At 35.0% G+C, this 16813-nt stretch overlaps 1 protein-coding gene across 4 annotated transcripts in view; it reads right to left on the bottom strand.

The window, feature by feature from the left end:
• CSMD3 (CUB and Sushi multiple domains 3) overlaps window positions 1-16813 on the bottom strand; it is a 1311921-nt gene that overhangs the window by 372417 nt on the left and 922691 nt on the right. For all 4 annotated transcript variants that reach the window (XM_081504393.1, XM_081504396.1, XM_081504395.1 and 1 more), the window contains one exon: window positions 11748-11917. In XM_081504393.1, the coding sequence (XP_081360519.1) occupies window positions 11748-11917 (170 nt within the window). The remainder of the gene's footprint in view (window positions 1-11747; window positions 11918-16813) is intronic.

A 16813-nucleotide genomic window follows, 5' to 3' on the forward strand; every position in this document is an offset into this window, starting at 1 on the left:
AGACACTAAGTAACAGTCAAACTCATGTTATAAAGTGTTTGCTCTTACTGTAAAAACAATGCTTTTTTATGGCAGACAATTTAAAATTGAGAATTGGTTGGTTGGTTGTTGTTCTGAACTTCCTCAAGGGCATCAAACACCTGGTTTTCTAATAACATTATTAACATAAAATATACCTGCTTCTTTGTACATTCTATTTGCCCACACCTTTTAACTTATTTAATTTTTGACACTTTAAAAATGCTAAAACTGTGCTAAATTCTTTTAGAAACTGATTTAGCAAGGCAAAACTATACAAAACAAAACTGATACCTTCCCAAAGATCATTCCCATTCTCATTCCCATTCTTCTGAAGGTGCAGCTTCTCATTGTCCTCTAATTTGCTTTTATCTTATCAAAGCATTATAGACATTTCCTCATGTCAGTAGATATAAATTCTTGCTTTTGAGAACTGTGTAATATTTCATCCAGTTACACTATCACAACTTGTCTCACATTTCTTTTTCATACTTGTACTTCAGTAAGAAAGTTTTCATACATTTAATACACTGAATTTGGGTGCTCAAATGTAGGTGTATTGTCACGTTATTTTCCAAAAAGTGTAAAGCAGTTAAACTGAGGATTTGTCAACAAAGCATATTGCCATTCTTTTTTAAGGCATGTGTTTTTAGCGTGGTAGTTATTACTCCCAACGGTGTGAAAATTAGTTCTTAGAGTTGAGAAAACCTTGAGTATTATGATGATTTGTTGACCTACAAAGACCAGCTCTAGCTGACAAATCTCATTACACAGTACTTAGTTTTATGAAGTTGAATCTGGGGGCTCCTTCTGTAAATGATAACAAATAGAAAAAGGTTGAGAAATACTTCTGAAAGTTACTTGTATTTTGCCAAAACTGCCTTACTTCTGACCTATCATAAGAGTAAAAATTATGTCACTAAACTTCTAACCTGGTGATCTTGCCACAGCACCAATGTTCCCCCAAAATGGTATTCATTATGTTCATGTCACCTAAGAGATGATACTTAGATGGTACATGATGGAAATTTTATTATTACTACATTAATTTGTATGATGTATGTTTCTTGTGCTAAATTGTTGGATTTAACTTGATTACCTATTTATAATGTTTTCTAAAATTTGTAACTAAAAGCTGATGTCTAACTTTTTTTTTCTTTTTATCAAATTACCCCTGTAAGGTTTTAGATTATGTTTATGTTAACAAAGTAAATTAGAAAAAAATTACTATATTTCAAAATCTAATTTATTCAAATAAAATAATGAGACTTTGTGATTTATGGATTCAGGGTATTCTTCAATTCAAGGAAATTTTCTTGAGTTTTGGTTTATTTAATTATTCCCTGTATATTTTATTATTTTATTTTCATCTTGAATGTCTATTATTTACATATTCAGTCTCCAAATTGTATTGCAATTCTTTACATGTTTTTCTTCTAAAATTTATCTATATTCCCTCTATATTATGGCTTATCTTCCACTGGAACTTTCACATTAACAATTAACTTTTCAGCAGTAACTAATCTCTTTTTATGTCTTCTATTAAAATCTTAAATTTTAAGTTCCACTAATAGGTCAGTCAAGTTCTAGAAAGTCAGTTTGTCTGTCTGTCTTTACCTCTTCCCTCTCTTTCCCCAGTCTCTGTTTTTGGTACTCAAATTGCATTATCATATCAAGATTGCTGGGAGAAATATCAATAACCTTAGATACGCAGATGACATCATCCTTATGTCAGAAAGTGGAGAGGAACTAAAGAGACTCTTGATGAAAGTGAAAGAGGACAGTGAAAAAGCTGGTTTAAAACTCAACATTCAAAAAACTAAGATCATGGCATCCAGTCCCATCACTTCATGGCAAATAGATGGGGAAACAATGGAAACAGTGACAAACTTTATTTTCTTGGGCTCTATAATCACTGCAGATGGTGTCTGTAGCCATGAAATTAAAAGATGCTTGCTCCTTGGAAGAAAAGATATGACCAACCTAGGCAGCATATTAAAAAGCACAGACATTACATTGCTGACATAGGTCCATCTAGTAAAAACTATGGTTTTTCCAGTAGTCATGTATAGATGTGAGAACTGGACTATAAAGAAAGCTGAGCACCCTAGAAGATGCTTTTGAACTGTAGTGTTAGAGAAGACTCTTGAGAGTCCCTTGGACTACAAGGAGATCCAACCAGTCCATCCCAAAGGAAATCAGTCCTGAATATTCATTGGAAGGACCAATGCTGAAGCTGAAGCTCTGATACTTTGGCCACCTGATGCAACAAACTGACTCACTGGAAAAGACCTTGATGCTGGGAAGGACTGAAGGCAGGAGGAGAAGGGGACGGCAGAGGATGAGATGGTCGGATGGCATCACTGAGTTGATGGACATGAGTTTGAGGAAGCTCTGGGAGTTGGTGATGGACGGAGAAGCCTGGCGTGCTGCAGTCCACGACTAAGCAACTGAACTGAACTTATAGTTTTACATTTTCTTATTACAGATACAGGTTTTAAACATTGCAAGGACAACAATGCTTTTATTTAACATGCTTTATAAATGTAGCTTTGTTCAGAGCCCCTAGTATTCTTTTCCAACAACATTTCATAACTTTTCTGCCCAGAAGTTGTGAAGTCTCCAGTGTCTAGGCATTTCCTGCTCTCTCCCTTTGTGCCCGTGGGAATCTAAAGCTTCATATTATAACCCTCCAGCCTCCACTAATTTATTTATTTGTTTTATTACCAATGAAAAGGAAGTGGAAATATGAGTGAGAAAGAGAGGAAGTGAGTCGTAAAATCAATTCAAGATGCTCACTAAATTCCTAACAGCAAACATCTTACTGGTTTCCCTTTTTTTTTTAAAAGGTCTTTCTGTCTTTTTTTTTTTTTTTTTTTTTAATGTGTTGACTGTTTAAGGAATATTTGACTTCTAGATAAAGGGCTGTATGGATAATTCCCTAAAATTATATGGCAGTACCAGGAGCCCCTCTTGGAATCTAATTTATCATACAAATATAGTTCTGTTAGTTATCAGCAAGAATTAGTCTTCAACAAAGCGGAAGCAAATGCTGAGGTTGTTAGGTCAGGAATATTTTTGTTTGTTTGTTTGAGTACCTAAGAGGCAACTTTTCATTTCTTAAGAATAGCACTCATGAGGAATAATTCAGAGACAAAGAAACATTGCTTGTCAGGAAAAACAACCTTTGTGTTTGAGTTTCAAATGTTCAATATGCTCACAAATCGACTTCTGAATACAGTTATATTATGACTCTATATATGCTGTAGTTTATAAATCCTATGGTTGGAGGTACACAATCACAATCAAACTATGTAACAAACTGATCCAGTGGATCTTATTTGTAGTTAATACTGTCAAGGTAACCACATAGAATAGGCTTCCCTGATAGCGCAGATGGTCAAGAATCCTACAATGCAGAAGAGCTGGGTTCATTTCCTGGGTCGTTAAGACCCCGTGGAAAAGGGAATGGCAACTCACTCCAGTATTCTTGCCTGGAAAATGCCATGGACAGAGGAGCCTGGCAGGCTACAGCCCATGGGGTCATAAAAGTTGGACACGAGTGACTAACACAACCACATCGAATTTTTTCCTTTTATTTCTCATACTGCTAACTAACATACAATTTCATTCATATGTTAAATATAAATAAGTTTCCTTTGATTCAAATAGTTCTGCTTTCAAGTGTGGATACATTTGAAGAACTTTCAGTTTGTCAAAAACAACCAAATAAAGAAGAAATATAAATAACTAATAGTTGCAATTAAGTAAATGGAAATTGAAATTTACTTTTAACTTTAAAAAAGGTCTCTCCTAATTTTTTTCCTCAAATTTTCAGTGGTAATAATAATAAAAAAAAGAGTTTAACAATAGCAGAAACGATTATTTCACTCCACATACATAACCCTGAGAAAAATTTTAAAAATAACCCAAATTGTCTGCCACAAGAGATACATATTTATATTAATATTTTTTCCAAGACAGAAGCACACTTTTTGCTTTTTCAAAATAAACTTTAAGAAATGATTTTTTAAATAATCATTGAAGAAGAATGTATGAAAAAGGAGCTAAATTTTCAAATGAAAATAATTATCTTAAACTCAGTTTGGAGAATCTAATTTAGCACCAAAGCTAACTACCATTTATTTAAGAATGTAAAGTCAAAATGTAGAAAACAAATAATGTAGAAGCACCAGTATAATTATCAAAATTAAATGAAGTGTGATCATTCAACTATGAAATTTTGGAAGTGTATATAAATTATTAAGTCAAAATGAAAAGCAAGTGTTAATTAAGAGGCTTTAAAAAGAGAAGAGTTTTATAGTTATGATCAAGTAAATGCTGTTTAACCTGTAAATAAAATACTTCAGTATATTTAAATATATATGAACACATAAAAGCAACAAAAAGGAAAAATCAGTGTATACATTCAAAGACTAATTATATTTGAAATAGCCATGAATGCAATCATACAAATAAGAAAATAAAACAAACAAAATGTGTCTTACATTTTAAAATAAATTTATGGTACAGAGTGATTATGTCGGGTTTGATCAGAACCTCATAGAAACTTTAAGGTTATTACTTCTCATTTCTTTTCTACTTAAAATCAGGATATTTAAGTATATTTTTATTTATTTGAGTTTATTTTTTTTCTTTTTCTAAAGAATATTATTATTTTTGAGATATGTCTTAATATCTATTTTTAGTTTTCAGAAATTTAGAAAGCTAAAAAGAATATGGAAACTAAAACAGCATACAGAAGCTCAGAGAGGACTCAAGCATTCTCCTGACCCCACAGAAATAGTCTAACTTACTTAGTGCTTAATTCAGATAATGAATTACTTTTATGTCAAATGTAGAATTCAAGTTTTCTCAATAATTAATATTGTGAAAGGCATTGCAGGCTTTAATAACATTAATGAAGTTCTTTGAAAAGACTGCTGATGCTGCTAATTGCAATTAATTTGGTAGTCTTACACAAGAACAGATGAGAACTTAATATTGCTATGTTTCAATTATCAAACCTTTTGTAATGAATAAGGCTTGACTTTTGTTATGGTGTACAAACCATCCTACTTCTAAAAGGTCAAACCCTATTATGATGAACTGCTTCAGTCAGTTCAGTTCACTTCAGTTGCTCAGTCGTGTCCGACTCTTTGCAGCCCCGTGGACTGCAGCACACCAGGCCTCCCTGTCCATTACCAACTCCCAGAGTTTACTCAAACTCATGTCCATTGAGTCCGTGATGCCATCCAACCATCTCATCCTCTCTTGTCCTCTTCTCTCTTGCTTTCAATCTTTCCCAGCATCAGGGTCTTTTCCAAGATGTCAGTTCTTTGTATCAGGTGGACAAAGTATTGGAGTTTCAGCTTCAGCATCAGTCCTTCCAATAAACACCCAAGACTGATCTCCTTTAGGATGGACTGGTTGGATCTCCTTGTAGTCCAAGGGACTCTCAGGAGTCTTCTCCAACAACACAGTTCAAAAGCATCCATTCTTTGGCACTCAGCTTTCTTTATAGTTCAACTCTCATATCCATACGTGACTACTGGAAAAACCATTGTCTTCACTAGATGGACCTTTGTTGGCAAAGTAACGTCTCTGCTTTTTAATATGCTGTCTAGGTTTGTCATAGCTTTTCTTCCAAGGAGCAAGCGTCTTTTAATTTTATGGCTGTAGTCACCATCTGCAGTGATTATGGAGCCCAAAAAAATAAAGTCCGTCACTGTTTCCACTGTTTCCCCATCTATTTGCCATGAAGTGATGGGACTGGATGCCATGATCCTAGCTTTCTGAATGTTGAGCTTTAAGCCAACTTTTTCACTTTCCTCTTTCACTTTCAAGAGGCTCTTTAGTTCTTCTTCACTTTCTGCCATAAGGGTGGTATCATCTGCATATCTGAGGTTATTGATATTTCTCCTGAAAATCTTGATTCCAGCTTGTTCTTCTTCCAGCCCAGTGTTTCTCATGATGTACTCTGCATATAAGTTAAACAAGCAGGGTGACAATATACAGCCTTGACATACTCCTTTTCCTATTTGGAACCAGTCTGTTGTTCCATGTCCAGTTCTAACTGTTGCTTCCTGACCTGCATACAGGTTTCTCAAGAGGCAGGTCAGGTGGTCTGGTATTCCGATCTCCTTCAGAATTTTCCACAGTTTATTGTGATCCACACAGTCAAAGGCTTTGGCATAGTCACTAAAGCAGAAATAGATGTTTTACTGGAACTCTCTTGCTTTTTCGATGATCCAACAGATGTTGGCAATTTGACCTCTCGTTCCTCTGCCTTTTCTAAATCCAGCTTGAACATCTGGAAGTTCACAGTTCATATATTGCTGAAGCCTGGCTTGGAGAATTTTGAGCATTACTTTACTAGCATGTGAGATGAGTGCAAATGTGTGGTAGTTTGTGCATTCTTTGGCATTGCCTTTCTTTGGGATTGGAATGAAAAGTGACCTTTTCCAGTCCAGTGGCCAGTGCTGAGTTTTCCAAATTTGCTGGCCTATTGAGTGCCCACTTTCACAGCATCATCTTTTAGGATTTGAAATAGCTCAACTGGAATTCCATCACCTCCACTAGCTTTGTTTGTAGTGATGCTTGGTAAGGCCCACTTGACTTCACATTCTAGGATGTCTTGCTCTAAGTGAGTGATCACACCATCATGATTATCTGCTTATGGACACTCAAAGCTGCTGTTGTCTCTAATGACACAAGAAATGCATTAGAAAGCATATTTCCAATCATTACTCTAATGAACTAGCAAATAAGGTGTTATCTGAACCCAAGAGCAAAAAATGTAACATCAAAAGAGAGAAATTACACGTGTACATGAGCATAATTATCCAAACATTCAAATTATTCCTGATCATGATACTAGAATTTTCAATTTGGCTATTTGTTTTATATGTTGATTAAGAATTTATATATTTTTTGTAATGAGTTGAGTTAGATCTCAAATTTTGAAAGAAAAAGAAAAAGATACATTTTTCTGTTGTTAAAAAGGAAAATACTTCAAATCTTACAATGTCCTCTCCAAAGACAATATGTAACAAAGGAGAACATTGTTTTTACTCACATCTTTATATGTCTTTACAACAGCTATGTAATGTATAGTCAATTATAAGAGCTAGTGTGCTTCAGTGAGGGAGCTGGGAGTGAAATGAAGGGTCAGGTTTTCAGGGGCCTTAGCTTTGTGGTTCTGTTGAAGTCCCAACTCTACCTTCAAAGCTGACTGGCATTTCACACGTCATTTTACTTCTGTGATCCTCAGTATGAGAGAAAAGGAAGAGTTTTACGAGGCCTGGTATAACACTCTGTTATTTGGTTGTCAAATACAGACATTTTCCCTGGTAGCTCAGCTGGTAAAGAATTTGCCTGCGGTGCAGTAGATCCTGGTTTGATTACTGTGTTGGGAAGATCTTCTGGAAAGGAATAGGCTACCCACTCTAGTATTCTGGCCTAGAGAATTCCATGGGCTATATAGTCCATGGGGTCTCAAAGAGTCAGACAGGACTTTCACTTTCTATTTCTGCATAAGAAATAAGTCTTTAAACTTCACAATGCCAACTATAGTAAAGGTATTGCCTTTTTCCCCCTGCTACATTCCTTTATCTAAATATAAACTTAGCCTTTTTCTGAAAATAAAAACAAATACAGTGATAACAAAAACATAAATAATAGTTCTGATTAGTATTCAAATTTTGTCCTATTCAGCTGACAAGCAGAGCAACTTACTATTGACTGTTTAGAGCCTACATATGATAAACACCATCTATAAATGTTAATTAAAAACAATTAATTAAGTTATATAGTTTGAGTGATGGATTGGAAAGTTCAATATTCTTGCCTACTGAAAGTAATATAACCAAGCAAAGATATATTCGTAATTCCCTAACTTGCTGGTCATTACAAAATCTGGAGAGCTTTATAAAAATCCTTAATTCCAGGTGGAGATGAACTGAACCAATTTTCCATAGATCTACTGAAACTTAACTAGTTTTGTTACAGATAACTAAGGTGTTTGTAAGAAGGAGGAGGGAGAGAGAGAGTGGGTGAGTGAGTAAATGAGAATCAGCCTAGATGATGGGTTCTCAGAAAGGAAAGTTGTGTGTGTGTGTGTGTACAGATACAGATTAAAATACACACATTTTTTTTTATTATTGTTTTTGTTCTTTGCTCTCAGTCAAGGGACAAAAGGTTCTGTAATAGGCTAATTGTTTATCTTATTTCTTCCTATGTCCTAGTTGGAATGGAGCAAAAGAAGTGACTACTAAGTCTAATACGGGAAAGTCCTATGGATGAGGATGGACTCCGATGGATTCAGTTCAGTTCAGATCAGTCACTCAGTCATGTCTGACTTTTTGTGACCCCATGGACTGCAGCACACCAGGCTTCCCTGTCCATCACTAACTCCCAGATCTTCTTAAAACTCATGTCCATTGAATCGGTGATGCCATCCAACCATCTCATCCTCTGTTGTCTCTTCTCCTCCTGCCTTCCATCTTTCCCAGCATCAGGGTCTTTTCCAAGGCATCAGTTCTTTGCATCAGGTGGCCAAAGTATCAGAGTTTCAGTGTCTGCATCAGTCCTCCCAATGAATATTCAGGACTGATTTCCTTTAGGATGGACTGGTTGGATCTTTTTGCAGTCTAAGGGACTCTCAAGAGTCTTCTCCAACACCACAGTTCAAAGGCATCGATTCTTCAGCATATGGTCCAGCTTTCTTTATAGTCCAGCTCTCACATTCATACACGACTACTGAAAAAACCATAGCTTTGACTAGAAGGACCTTTGCCGGCAAGGTAATATTTCTGCTTTTTAATGTATTGTCTAGATTGGTCATAGTTTTTCTTCCAAGGAGCAAACATCTTTTCATTTCATGGCTACAGTCATCATCTGCAGTGATTTGGGGGCCCAAGAAAATAAAGTCTGTCACTGTTTCCATTGTTTCCTCGTCTATTTGCCATGAAGTTGTTAGGTAGTTAGAATAGGAAAAAGGAGTCCAGAATGGTGGTGGCTAAAAGACAAGAAAGGGAAAAGCCCGCGAAAATAGAACAAAGGAAAGTCCAAGGACCGGAGTGAGGACCTCAGGTAGAACAAACAGCACTCTTGGCTAGCCCAATTTACATAGGGTAGGCCCAAGGGATGGGGGAGAAAAAATATATAAAAAGAGGAGCCAAAGGGCCTGGTCTTTCTCTCTCTGTGTGTCTTTCTCTTGCGCTCTCTCTGTCTCTCTCTTGCTCTCTCTGTGTCTTTCTCTCGCTCTCTCTCTCTCTGTCTCTCTCTCACTCTCTGTCTCTCTTTCTCTTGCTCTCTCTGTGTCTCTCTCACTCTCTCTCTGTCTCTCTGCCTTTCTCTTGCTCTCTCTCTGTCTCTTAGATCTCTCTCTCTACCCTTCGCACCTTTTGGGTCCGCATGCCCTCATGCCTCGAGGATATATTTTCCTTTATTTTCTAAATAAAACTGAGCTGTAACATGGACCTGTAACACTGATCTGTCCAAGAGTTGTGACACGGTCTGTCTGAGGGCTAGAATGCTGGTCCATCACTTCAAATTTTTGTCGTGAAGAGACAGAACTGAGGAAATTACACACTCCCCTGACAAAAGGATGGAACTGGATGCAACGATCCTAGTTTTTTGAATGCTGAATTAGTTTGCAGTTAGGCAAATGACCTTCCTTCCATCCTGAGAGGACTCTGGGCTTACCAATCTCTGAGAATTAATCATTTGTCCTCTGCAAAGTACACTGTCTATTTGTGCATGCCTAACTGTGCCTGTGTCAGTAGGTATCTTTGAACTGATAGTTGTTCATAGGATTATTGAGAAGAATAACATATAGGCATTTTACATTTTATACTGGTGAAAAGACCATGAAGACAGACAGTGTTTAAAAGCCCATCCCGAACTGTCTCTATAGTGTGACTTACCAAAGTTATTTTAAAATAATAATTTAGAATAAATCCCAGATTAGATTATTAGTAGGAGGATGATTGAATTGGTGTGCTTCCAGGTTAATATCTAGTAAATAATGATTTCAATTTTGAAAGACGTATTTATTCTAAGAAAGATAAAAATTAAAAAAAAAATTCTGGGAATGTATATTTTTATTCTTGCACTCATGAAAGAAAAATCACTATTTAATGAAATCCACTACAGAGCTTGAAATTGAGTTTTCCTGCCTTCTTTTGTCTCTCACCATCAAATCCCCTCACACTGTCACTCATTACTGAATTCCATTCTTCCTCAAGGTAACACACATAACAAATGCATGTGACCTTATTCCAAACAATAAGACATTAATCAGAAAGCACTCTGAGAAGCATATAGGACTATTTTTTAAAAGGCATCACCAATTATTCCAAATGGATTTTCCAAATAATAAACACTATTCAGTATGGAAAATTAATATAGTAATTTCAAGCAACATTGAGAGGAGAAAAATATTTTAGGAAGCATCATGGTAGACAGGGGGAAGCATTTCCTGACTTTTAACTTATAAATGCATGTTTATTATTGTTACTTATGTGATACAGATTAGTAGCTATACTCATACTCCTGATCTATGTCTTGATACATTTTTTTCCCCATAGTTAGCCAGAAAAAAAAAAAAAAGGAAAGAAAAAGCACTGGTTTACTTCTAAGTACAAGCTTTCCATTAATCTCAATTTGACTCCAATTTAGCAAATAAATTTATTTTTAATAGGAAAACCCAAACAATGAGCTAGAAATTGAGGATATTATATACAAAGTAAATTTCTGTTGCATATGGAGGAAAAGCACAAAACACAAGAATGGCTTTAAATTAATAATAAAATTGTATATAAGCAGGTGTACTGAAGGAAGTCTTTCCCATATCTACACAAATGTTGCAAGCATACAGAACTGTTTGTGTTAGACAACCAACAATTATCACTAAATTAATATTCTTTTCAAAAGGACATAACTGATAATCTTAAAATCACTACTTCAATAAAAATCCCCCACCTCAATCTGGGATATCACAATTTTTTTCAAGATTTGTGAAAACAGAATATCTTAAATTTCTTATTTGGATTATGAACATCTTGATAATGAGAAAAATATATGTGATCATTTTTTAAATATTTACATGTGATTTTATAGAAGTGTTTACTGTTATTCCAATAATAAATATTAATTATATTTATCAAAATATTTAATTTGCAGAACATGGATCAATAAATATGAAAATATATATTTACTGTATCATTTTCAAAAAACTGTTTGGCCACACCATGCAGTCTGCAGGATGTTAGTTACCTGGCCAGGGATTGAACCTGGCTGGGGCCACAGCAATTAATGCACCAAGTCCTAACCACTGGACCATGAGGGAACTCCCCTTAATTATATCTTTAAATGTTATCATTTCAAATTTTTAAAATAAATTAAAAAATTTACTTAAATGTTTATTATTGGCAGAGTATATTTTTCTTGAATAATTTATAAATAATGTTAGTTTGACTTTTTCATAAATTATAAAATTTCCTTAGTCATAAATGCAGAGTTTTCCTTGTATCAACAGAGTTAAATAAGTTACTTAAAAAACATCAAAACAAAAATAAGTAAATGACTATTTATGGGTTGATTATGTTTCATAGATAAATAATGTATAATTTAAACCTATGAATGACAGAATAAACTTATGGTAGATTATATACACACATTAATGATTAAAATGATCAAAATATAAATATTCTGAGTTCACTTACCTTAAGAACATCTCCTTGTGCTAAATGAAATGTTCTGGCTGAAATATTGATTCCCTTTCCTGCTTGAACCTGAATACTATAAATGCATTCGTGGTTGTTTTCATAGTTCAGTGGATAATTTGGAGAGAGCAAAATGCCTTCATTATTTGTTGCAGATGCACCACATTCAGCTGCAGGTAAAACAGAATATTGAAAAAACACAGTTTAATAGAAAGCATTATCATTTAAAGTAATGTAAAGTATGTAAGTGTAGATGTATTTTATTTTAACTAGAGTCTAACATGAACAAAATGTACAGAATGGTTCTGTGTTGAATATGACTCATTTCCTCTCAAACAATAGATGGGAAGAATGAACTACTACACTACTAACCTTGGACAGAACACTTGTACATAAATAGAAATACACAATAGTTTCAGTATTTCCCGGCCTTGGATGAAGGGACAGAATGGAAAAAGGATGAGAGTAAAATATTTTCAGGATGCATTTTAAGTTTGTAGATCTCTAACTAATTTACTATTTTAAAATCTACTTATTTTAAATTATAAAAAAGTAGATCAATTTTTTAGACTGATTCTTACTTAATCTTTTCATTTTTACCTTTTTTTGAACTTGCCCCTTCCTCCCACTAGTCAGTTTTTTTTCTGATCCAAGAACTTCAGTAGCAAAAAGTAGAATAAAGACTACAGTGTCTTTGAAAATGAAAATAATAGGTAAAACCCACAAATCAATCAATAATGGCAAAGGTTTGGGCATCTTTGGAAATTCTATCAATTTTCCTAGTTTCAAAGATAGAATGGGTTAAGGCATTCTCATAACCAGCATATGATACTGCTAACACTCCAGGACTAACTTTGCAAAATTTGAGTGTCTAACCACTTAAAGAGAACTATGAATTTCTCATTTTTTAAAAATTTAATTTTAAGGTATTACTTTAGAAACATTGTAGTAATACTGCAAAATCAAATGAGTCTTTGTAATTCCCAAACATGCTCTTTAGGTATCAGAAATTCAACGAACTCAGCTTTCTATCTTATCTAATAACTTGCTTCATATTACCATTCCATAGGCCAGGGAGAATCATATTATTCAAGGTTATTACTTTTTAGAAATAAGATTTTTAAATTAATGATTCATGGGAAGAGTCATAGGAAGTATACAACAAGTACACAACAAGGTGAAAGATGATGAATTGCTTTACTTTTTAAATGCTAAAACATTAACAATAATCTGGCAGAAGAAAAAGCCTAATGAGGAACTGAAAATGATCAAGAGGGAGTAGTCAGTATAACATCAACATAGAAAAAAATAATAAAACTAATGATGTGATGCTAAAAATCAACTAGTCACATGACATGTCACCTAGTAAAGCTCCTTCAAGCTACTTTTAAGGTAAAAGAAAAACAAAAAACTTCATAGACTCCCAATATTGATTTAACGTATATATCTTATGTAGCAGAAGATTTTGTTTCCTTGAAACTAAATTGCCATTCACAACATGAATATGGAACCAGCTGATAGAGCACAAACTTGTAGAGATTGCTATGTCTTTAATTACACTATGAAAAGTGAAGTGCTAGTTGCTCAATCATGTCCAACTCTGCAACCTCGTGGATTGTAGCCTGTGAGGCTCCTCTGTCCACAGAATTCTCCAGGCAAGAATACAAGAGTGAGTTGCCATTCCCTTCTCTAGTGGATCTTACCGACCAAAGGATCATGCTGTGTAATAATTCAATTCTCCCTCACCTCTTATCATCTCTGAATTACTGAGAAATTCATCAGTATAGGACACCATAATACAATATATCTTTCACCTAGTGGGTTAAAGTCATTTCTATTTTATTTTATTAAAAAAAAAAATTACTGGAGTGTACTTGACTTAAGATGTTGTGTTAGTTTCTGCTGCACAGCAAAGTGAATCATATACATACACACTCTGTTTTAGATTATCTTCCCATGCTGCTGTGCTGTGTTGTTCTGTCACTCAGACACGTCCGACTCTGCGATCCTATGGACTGTAGCCTGCCAGGCTCCTCTCTCCATGGGATTTTCTCAGAAAGAATACTGGAGTGAGTTGCCATGTCCTCCCCCAGGGGATCTTCCTGACTCAGGGATTGAACCTGGGATCCCTGCGTCTTCTGCATTGCAAATGGTTAGTAGTATGTGTATGTTAATCTCAGTCTCCTAATTTATACCCTCCTTTCCCCCCAGTGGGCTTCCCTTGTGGCTCAGCTGGTAAAGAATCTGCCTGCAATGCAGGAGACCTGGGATGGAACCCTGTGTCGGGAAGTTCCCTTGGAGAAGGGACTGGCTACCCACTCCAGTATTCTGGCCTGGAGAATTCCATGGACTGTATAGTCCATGGGGTCGCAAAGAGTCGGACATGACTGAGTGACTTTCACTTCACTTCACTTTCCCTTTCCCCCCAGTAATCATAAATTTAATTTTTACATCTGTGACTCTATTTCTATTTTGTAACTAAGTTCACCCATATCATTTTTTTTTAGATTCCACATATAAGAAATATTGTTTCTCTGTCTGATTACTTTACTCAGTATGATAATCTCTAGGTCTATCCATGTTGCTCCAAATGGCATTATTCTGTTACTTTTTATGGCTGAGTGATATTTCACTGTATATATGTATCATATTTTCTCTATCCATTCACTCACTGATAGACACTTAGGTTGTTTCCACGTCCTGGCCATTGCAAATAGTGCTGCAACTGGGGTGCATGTATCTCTTCAAATTATGGATTTCTTGAGATATTTGCCTAGGAGTGGGATTGTAGGATCATATGGTAGCTCTATTTTTAGTTTGTTAAGGAAACTCCATAGTGTTCTTCATAATAGTTGTACCAACAATGGTTGTACCAATGTCCCACCAACATTGTAGGAAGGTTCTCTTTTCTCTACACTTCTCCACCATTTATTGTTTGTAGATTTTTTGATGATGGTCCTTCTGACTAGTGTGAGGTAATATCTCATTGTAGTTTTGTATTGCATTTCACTGATGATTAGTGATGTTGGGCATCTTTTCATGTGCTTTTTGGTCATTTGCATGTCTTCTTCGGAGAAATGCATATTTAGATCTCCCACCCATTTTCTGATTGGGTTGTTTGTTTTGATATTGAGCTGCATGAGCTCTTTGTGTATCTTGAAGATTAATCCCTTGTTGGTCATCTCATTCGCAAATATTTTCTATCATTTTTGGGTTGTCTTCTTGTTTTTTTTAAGGTTTCCTTTGTTGTACAAAAGCTTTTAAGCTTAATTAGGTCACATTTGTTTATTTACATATTTTTATTTTCACTACTCTAGGAGGAGGATTGAAAAAGATCTTCCTGTGATTTATGCCAGAGAGTGTTCTGTCTGTGCTTTCCTCTAAGAGTTTTATAGTATCCAGTCTTACATTTAGGGCTTTAATCTATTTTGAGTTTACTTTTGTGTATGGTATTAGGGAGGGTTCTAATTTCATTTTTGCTTTACTTTATACATGTAGCGGTCAGCTTTCCCAGTATCACTTATTGAAGTGACTTTTCTTCATTATATATTCTTTCGTTCTTTGTCAAAGTTTAAGTGATCAGAGGAGCTTGAGTTTATCTATGGACTTTCTGCTCTGTTCCAATGATCTATATTTCTGTTTTTGTGCCAGTACCATGTTGTTTAATTATTGTAACCTTGTAGTACATTCTGAAATCAGGGAACCTGATTCTCCCACCTCTGTTTTTCTTTCTCAAGATTGCTTTGGCTACTTGGGTCTCTTGTGCTTCCAAAAAAACTGTAAACATTTTTTGTTATAATTCTGCAAAAAATGCCATGGTATCTCGTTAGGGATTGCACTGAATCTATGGATTGCCTTGGATAGTATGGTCATTTTGACAGTACTAATTCTTCCAGTTCAAGAACATGGTATATCTTTCAATCTGTTTGTGTCATCTCCGATTTCTTTCATCAGTACCTTATAGGTTTATTTCTACATATTTTATTATTTTTGATGCTGATTGTCAGTGTATAGAAATGTAAGAAATTTCTATGTATTAAATTTTGCATGCTGCAACTTTACCAGATTCATTGATACGCTCTAGTAATGTTCTGGTAGCATCTTTAGGATTTTCTATATACAGTATCATGCCATCTGCAAACAACAGTTTTACTTCTTCTTTTTCAATTTGGATTCCTTTTATTTCTTTTTCCTCTCTGATTACTATGGTTAGGATTTCCAAAGCTATGTTTAATAAAAGTGACAAGAGTGGACATCCTTGTCTTGTTCCTTATCTTAATGGAATCATTTCTATTTTACATTTGCCTGCTTTCCTGCTCACTAGCTTATTGGAATCTAAGCATGCTCATGGGGGGTAAGATAAATGTTCTCAATAATACAAAAGATCCAGAATATACATATATGTTTATTGGTTAGATTATTTATTAGGGAATGCAGACACTTTTAAATTATGTTATAGAATCATGGAGTTCTGAAAATATAACAGCTTGCAAAATACTGAAACACTGATTAATAGCCCAAGCTTTAATATTCAGAGATTAGTTTTAAAATTAAGCTCTATCTTTTATCTATATGGTTTTGTCAAGTTATTTATTCTAAGCCTCAATACTGTTATTATTACAGTGGGAATAATAATACCCTCTTCAAAGGATGTTTGTGTGTGTGTTATTACATGTAAATAATACATGTAGAGCATTTAGCAGAGAACTGGCATACAAGAAGGGCTTCCCTGGTGGCTTAGACGGGAGACTACCTGCTATGAAGAAGACCCAGATTTGATCCCTGGGATGGGAAGACACGCTGGAGTAAGGGATGGATACCCACTCTAGTGTTCTTGTCTGGAGTATTCAAGGGATGGAGGAATCTGGGAGAGCTACAGTCCATGGGGTCACAAAGAGTCAGGTACAAGAACTCAATAAATTAAAGCTATCAATATGAATATTTTATGTATAAGTACTAATGGTGGCATCATGCTATATACAAAGAAAAATGGTTTAGGATATGTATATTGCCCCAGTGTGATAGAAAGGCATTTAGGTGTGAAAAGCCAACAGACTCTTCCTAAT

Source organism: Giraffa tippelskirchi, chromosome 6, assembly GCF_054371585.1.
Source record: "Giraffa tippelskirchi isolate mGirTip1 chromosome 6, T2T-mGirTip1v1.2.pri, whole genome shotgun sequence".
NCBI classification, from domain to species: domain Eukaryota; kingdom Metazoa; phylum Chordata; class Mammalia; order Artiodactyla; family Giraffidae; genus Giraffa; species Giraffa tippelskirchi.